A 7,536-nucleotide genomic window follows, 5' to 3' on the forward strand; every position below is an offset into this window, starting at 1 on the left:
AAAAAGAATTATCTATGTGAGATCAAATTGACAACAGCAGCTCAAAAGGTTTGATGGGAAGCCTAGGGGGCAGTGAGTTGAAGATAATGGTGATGGAATAATTTGGAAAAGGATAGTGTGAATAGCAGCACAACTGGAAGAATGCAATCGATGTCACTGAATTGTACACACAGAAACTTTTTAAACGGTGTAACTTTGGCTATGTATATTTTCACCAATAAAAAGGCCCTCTAAGGTCGAGAAGGGAGAGTGTTGACATGTCATGGTGTTGTTAACCAGTATCAGAAAACAATATGTGTACTGACTGTTTAAAGAGAGTTCTGTAAACCTTCATCTAAAGTACAATAAAAAAAAAATTAAAAAAAAAAAATCCTTACAACTGGACCAATAAGCAATATCATGATAAAAGGAGAAATATTGAAGTTGTCAAGGATTTCATTTTATTTGGATCCACAATCAATTCCATGGAAGCATCAGTCAGGAAATCAAACGATGTACTACATTGGGCAAATCTGCTGCAAAGGACCTCTTTAAAGTGTTGAAAAGCAAAGATGTCACTTTGAGAAATAAGGTGCGCCTGACCCAAGCCATGGTATTTTTAATTGCCTCATATGCATGCAAAAGCTAGACAACGAATAAGGGAGACCGAAGAAGAACTGATGCATTTGAATGATGATTTTGGCGAACAATACTAAATATACCATGGACTGCCAGAAGAATGAACAAATCTGTCTTGAAAGAAGTACAGCCAGAACTCTCCTTAGAAGCGAGGACGGCAAAACTGCATCTCATGTATTTTGGACATGTTATCAGGAAGGACCAGTCTCTGAAGAAGGACATCATGCTTGGTAAGGCGGAGGGTCAGTGAAAAAGAGAAAGACCCTCAACAAGATGGACTGACAAAGTGGCTGCAACAATGGGCTCAAACACAGCAACAACTGTGAGGATGGCACAAGACCAGACAGTGTTTCGTTCTGTTGTACATAGGGCCCCGTGAGTCAGAACTGACTCAATGGCACCTAACGACAACACCATGGTCACCCTACCCATTAGACCTCAGTTTCTTTTCATTCTGAAAACTACATTTTATGATAATATCCTCTTATGAGTATTGTAACTCTCTCGGTATTAAACAAAGATTAAACCAGTGGCAAAAAACCAAAACACCAAACCCGTTGCCATCGAGTTGATTCTGACTCACAGCGACCCTACAGGACAGAGCAGAACTGCCCCACAGGGTTTCCAAGGAGAGGCTTGTGGATTCAAACTGCCGACCTTTTGGTTAGCATCCGAGCTCTTAATCACTGCTAAACCAGCGCCAGGTCCCTTAATTCTTGGTTGAATCAAAGCCCAAAGGGTCTGTGTGCATGTGCGTGCGTGGGCGTGTGTGTGTGTATACTTTTTTGTTGTTGTTGTGCCAGTGATGCTGCACCTTCCAAAATGGGAAAGAGGATCTTAAAGTTGGCACTTCCTGCTAAAATTAAGCTCTGCTAATTTTAAAATAGCTCCTGAATACGAAAATAACCAACAAGTACATTATACTACTTTCTGTAAATTTTAAAAGTGAACATTAAAGTCCTCTCACGCCATATTTTAATGAAATACATATATTTCCTGTTGCCCCTGTGATGTACCTTGGCAATTGGGTTCTTCTTGGACAAATCCTCTCCTTCCCGAAGAGCCACTGGAGCTGTGATCCAGGTCCGCTTTTGCCGCACTAAGTGAGTACGTTTAGGAAGCAGTTTATTTTCATTTCTTGTGTTTAAGGTCTGCAACAATCAAATATTGAAAAAAAAATTTAAGTATCAGAAAACTCAATCAAGGGATTGTTTCCAAGCCAGTAAAGCAGGAGGGTTTTGTTTTTAACTGTAAGAAAATACTCCCCAGAGTAAAGAATTAAAAAAGTTAAAGAGTAACTTAGTGATTTTATAAATTGGCAAATTAAAAATAGTATACCCATCTGAGAAAATTTTTTTAATTAACTGAAAATGAAGTTTCATTTTTATGTGGTGCTTTGTAATTTAAAAATAAATTACTAAAGGTTTTAAAATGAAACCTTAGTAACTTATGACATATATTTGACTAAAACTAGTAGAACTGCCAGCTAATGAATTCATTGAGTTAAAGATTGGGTAAAGGATTAAATTTCCCTTCTCCTGTATCAAGAACCTGAACTGGAAAACTATTCTGTAAATATTCAGTTGGGTTTTAATAGGTGAATATATATATAAATTTAAATTTTTTTGATCCAGGGAAAATTTCAACACAGCATACCTAGTATCTTAAGATCAGCAATGATTATGACACTAGGTTGATCATTTTGTTGCTCTACGTAACATGTATTTTATTACAAAATATTTACATTGGTTATCGCTAGGTTAATGATGTCTTTTCCTTCTTTTTACTTGAAAAAATGTTTATAACTTAAAAAAATTTAATTAAAAACTTATAATATTAAAGTTTATAATGTAAAAACGTAAAACCACCTTCTACGTTGTCACACTTCACAAAATAATCACTGGTAATAGCTTTAAGAATATCTTTTATGATCGTTTTTTGGGCACACCGTTGTGCATTTGTAATAATTTTTTTTCCCCTATAAAAATGGACTTACCCCATACACCTCATTTTGTCCCTTGACTGTTCATTCTATACCTTATCATGGACATTCTTCCATATGCCACAAACGGTTTTACTTTTCTTCTATCGACAGTCATTCAGATTGTCAAAGAATGTGCTGATTTTAACATCCCCAAGTATATGTTCATGTGCACTGTTTGAATGAGGACAGCTGGGTCTAAGGGAGTGGGCATTTTTAATCTGGAAAGACACAGCCAAATTGTCTTTCATGAAATTAAGCCCTGAGTCCAAAAGACAGAAATAAGCCCCTTAGTTCCTTACCTCTAAATGAAGTCCATTTCCAAAGGTAAAGCAGATCTGTAAAATAAAATAATTTGGCATTTAATACAGTTTATCACCAGATTCCGTTTAAATATACTGTTAAGGAACGACCTATCACTTATGGTATTATAGACATTAACAACAACAAAAAAAGATAAATCACCACTATCTTCCTTTGTTAAAAGGAAACAAGTTTTAGTTTTCCCCATGCCTCCCTCCAACACCAGGACCAGAGGAAAGAATCTACATTCTCCTTGATCCACACTGCCTCCTCCTGAAAACTCAGAAAAACAAGTATCTTCCCAAACAAATAGCAACAACAACAAAAAACAAAATCTCTCCCCTTAAAATCTTAGCCATTCCCTAATCCTTTTCTCTTCCCCCTATGGTTTTCATCTATTGCGCATGAATTCATTATAATCTCCTTCAGTTTGTATTTTTGCAGTCTTCTTTGCTTTTTCCCATCTCTGCATCTCAGGATACATGGACCCATGAAATCTAGTTGGACCCATGAGGATATACACACCCTAAAGCACATCATTTGGATGTTCCCTTAAGACTCTATCTCATGAACACCTGCTTAATTTAGACCAGTGGTTCTCAACCTTTTGTCCCCACGCCTCACCCCTGGGGACATCTGGTAATGTCTGGAGACATTTTTGTTGTCACAACTGGAGATGGTGAGGGTGATTGCTACCGGTATCTAGTGAGTAGAGACCAGGGATGCTGCTCAGCATCCTACAATGCATAGGACACCCTCCCCACATCCCTACAAAGTGTGTGTATTAGGCTTTCCCTAACACTTTGAAATCTCTTTCACTTTCTCCACATCCCTTTGGAGACTTCCTTCAGGGTCCATCCTATCTATGGATCCTTCACCTTTTCCTTCTTCCTCCTCCTCATCAGCACATGTTCTTGCCTCTATCTTCCCAAAGAGAAACTCAAGAAGTGAATGTTCAGTCTCTAGCTTGAACTTCTCAGGGGCAGATGAACAACCATCACCAATTTTCCATTTTATGGACAGACGTGTTATTTCTTCCTCATCCTGTTAGAAGTTTACCTGGTTACCATTGACCTGAGATGTGTCTAAACAAAGTTATGCTCCCCAAGCTTATGTATTTTCAAGGGTAGCATGGAATGAAAAACAACAGAAAGCACTGCTGAGATGGATTACTTTCATCCGTGTGTTTCCCGAATTTTTGAAAAGAAAGGTCAGTGACTGGATCCAAGATTACTCAGTATCATATCATCAGGGAGCATTCTTAAAATTTAATATATTCCTTGTCCAGCCCCCTAACCAGCAGTCTCTTTGCTTTGGTGCAAGCTGTATTAGACTGAACATTTACCACTTTTATTCTTCACTAGAAATCTCAGTGGGCCTAGCAAAAGGATATAATGTTGTTGTTGTTTTAGGTGCCGTAGAGTCGGTTCCAACTTATAGCAACCCTACGTACAAAAGAATGAAACACAGTCTGGTCCTGTGCCATCCTCAAAATCGTTGCTATGTTTGAGCCCATGGTTGCAGTCACTGTGTCAATCCATCTTGTTGAGGGTCTTCGTCTTTTTCATCGACCCTCTACTTTACCAAGTATGATGTCCTTCTCCAGGGACTGGTCCCTCCTGATAACATGTCCAAAGTGCGTGAGATGAAGTCTCACTATCCTTGCTTCTAAGGCGCATTCTGACTGTACTTCTTCCAAGACAGATTTGTCTGTTCTGCTGGCTGTTGTTGTAAGGTGCCATCGAATCAGTTCCAACTCATAGTGACCCTACATACAACAGAACAAAACACTGCCGGGTCCTACACCATCCTCAAAATCATTGTTATGCTTGAGCCCACTGTTGCAGCCACTGTGTCAATCCATCTCATTAAGGGTCTTCCTCTTTTTTGCTGACCCTCTGCTTTACTGAAGCAGTCCATGGTATATTTAATACTCTTCGCCAACACTATAAAGACATCAATTCTTCAGTCTTTCTTACTCATTGTCCATCTTTGGCATGCACATGAGGTATCTTAGTTATCTAATGTGCTATAACAGAAATACCACAAGTGGACGGCTTTAACAAAGAGAAATTTATTCTCTCACAGCCTAGGAGGCTAGAAGTCTGAACTCAGGGTACCACCTCCAGGAGAAGGCTTTCTCTGTCAGCTCTGGGGGAAGGTCCTGGTCATCAGTCTTCCCCAGTCGAGGAGCTTCTCAGTGCAGGAATCCCGGGTCCAAAGGATGCACTGTTCTCCTGCTCTTGTTTCCTGGTAGTATGAGGTCCCTATGTCTCTCTGCTGGCTTCTCTCTTTTATATTTCAAAGGAGATTGACTTAAGACACAATCTAATCTTGTAGATTGAGTCCTGCCTCATTAATATAATTGCCATTAATCCCACTTCATTAACAACGTAAAGGTAGGATTTACAATACATAGGAAAATCACGTCAGATGACAAAATGGTAGATAATCACACAATACTGGGAATCATGGACTAGCCAAGTTGACACATATTTTTTGGGGGGACACAATTCGATTCATAACGCATGATGCACCTTAATCCTCAAACTGACATCTTTGCTTTTTAACACTTTAAAGAGGTCTTTTGCAGGAAATTTTCCCAATGCAATGCATCGTTTGATTTCTTGACTGCTGCTTCCATGGGCATTACTGTGGATCCAAGTAGAATGAAATCCTTGACAACTTCAATCTTTTCTTCATTTACCATGATGTTGCTTATTGGTCCAGTTGTGAGAATTTTCATCTTCTTTATGTTGAGGTGCAATCCATACTGAAGCCTGTAGTCTTTCATCTTCATCAGTAAGTGCTTCAAGCCTTCTTCACTTTCAGCAAGCCAGGCTGTGTCATCTGCATATTGTAGGTTGTTAATGAGTCTTCCTCCAATCCTGATGCTGCATTCTTCTTCATATAGTCCAATTTCTCAGATTATTTGCTTACCATATACATTGAATGAGTACAGTGAAAGGATACAACTTTGACGTATAGCTTTCCTAACGTTAAACTATGCAGTATCCCCTTGTTCTCTTCGAACGACTGCCTCTTGGTCTATGTACAGGTTCCACATGAGCACAATTAAGTGTTCTGGAATTCTCATTCTTTGCAATGTTATCCATAGTTTGTTATGATCCACAGAGTTGAATGCCTTTGCATAGTCAATAAAACACAGATAAACATCTTTCTGGTATTCCCTGCTTTCAGTCAAGATCCATCTGACATCAGCAATGATATCCCTCGTTCCATGTCCTCTTCTGAATCTGGCTTGTTCTGCAGTTCCCTGTCGATGTACTGCTGCAACCGCTTTTGAATGATCTTCAGCAAAATTTTACTTGTGTGATATTAATGGAGCCCTGGTGGCGTAGTCGTTAAGAGCCTGGCTGCTAACCAAAAGGTTGGCAGTTCGAATCCACCAGCCACTCCTTGGAAAAATCTATGGGGGCAGATCTACTCTGTCTTTACAGGGTCACTGTGAGTCGAAATCAACTTGATGGCAATGGGTTTGATTTTTTTTTTTTTTGGTACTGGTGATGTTAATGATATTGTTCGATGACTTCCGCATTCTGTTGTATCACCTTTCTTTGGAATGGGCACAAATATGGATCTCTTCCAGTCGGATGACCAGGTAGCTGTCTTCCAAATTTCTTGACATAGATGAGTGAGCACCTCCAGCACTGCATCCATTTGTTAAACATCTCAATTGGTATTCCATCAATTCCTGGAGTCTTGTTTTTCGCCATTCCCTTCAGCGCAGCTTGGAATTCTTCCTTCGGTACCATTAGTTCTTGATCATGTGCTACCTCCTGAAATGGTTGACATTGACCAGTTCTTTTTGGTACATTGACTGTGTATTCCTTCCATCTTTTGATGTTTCCTGCATAGTTCAATATTTTGCCCATAAAACCAAACCCATTGCCATCGAGTTGATTCCGACTCCTAGCGACCCTATAGAATCCTTCAATAGCATAACCTGAGGCTTGAATTTTTTCTTTAGTTCTTTCAGCTTAAGAAATGCCAAGCATGTTCTTATATAATAATTATGTGTCATTTTAAGTAAATATTATTATTCTGTTCAAGTATCATGTGTTTCACTAGGATATAAACAAGAGAGGCAATCTATAGTCCTCAAATGCAAAGTTAACTCTTCGTAACAGTATCTTCATTTATTTTTATTGGAATTTACTTTCTAGATGTTATTTACTAAGAAATGACAGAAATCACATGGTTATAACACAGTGTTTCCTAAACTTCAATGTGTACTTTGTTTACTGGGGATCTTGTTAAAATGAAGATGCCAATGCTTTTAGAAGTCAGCATAATGGCCACTTATGAGAAAGGACTTGAATGGAGTACCAAGGGGTGTCCAGGGTGCTGGTAAACTTTTGTTTCTTGATCTGGTTGCTGGTTACGCGTATTCGGTTTGCTAAAATTCAATATGCACTGTACACTTGTGAAATGTGTGCTTTTCTGTATGCACATTATACTAAAGAATTAAAAAACACTGATGTGCTGAGGCTGCTATGTAATCCAGGTAACACAGCTCTGCCATATGTATGTCCACAGCATCTATAACAGTTGTCACAACTGGAGATGGTGGGGCGACTGCTATGGGCATCTAGTGGGTAGAGATCACTGTC

General features: G+C 39.0%; 1 protein-coding gene across 1 annotated transcript in view; it reads right to left on the reverse strand.

The window, feature by feature from the left end:
• DSG2 (desmoglein 2) overlaps positions 1–7,536 on the reverse strand; it is a 71,684-nt gene that overhangs the window by 31,584 nt on the left and 32,564 nt on the right. Inside the window, exons 2-3 of the mRNA XM_004386904.1 lie at positions 2,902–2,937; positions 1,635–1,769 (exon numbers count right to left, since the gene is read on the reverse strand). Of these exons, the coding sequence (XP_004386961.1) occupies positions 1,635–1,769; positions 2,902–2,937 (171 nt within the window). The remainder of the gene's footprint in view (positions 1–1,634; positions 1,770–2,901; positions 2,938–7,536) is intronic.

Source organism: Trichechus manatus, unplaced genomic scaffold, assembly GCF_000243295.1.
Source record: "Trichechus manatus latirostris isolate Lorelei unplaced genomic scaffold, TriManLat1.0 scaffold00175, whole genome shotgun sequence".
NCBI lineage: Eukaryota > Metazoa > Chordata > Mammalia > Sirenia > Trichechidae > Trichechus > Trichechus manatus.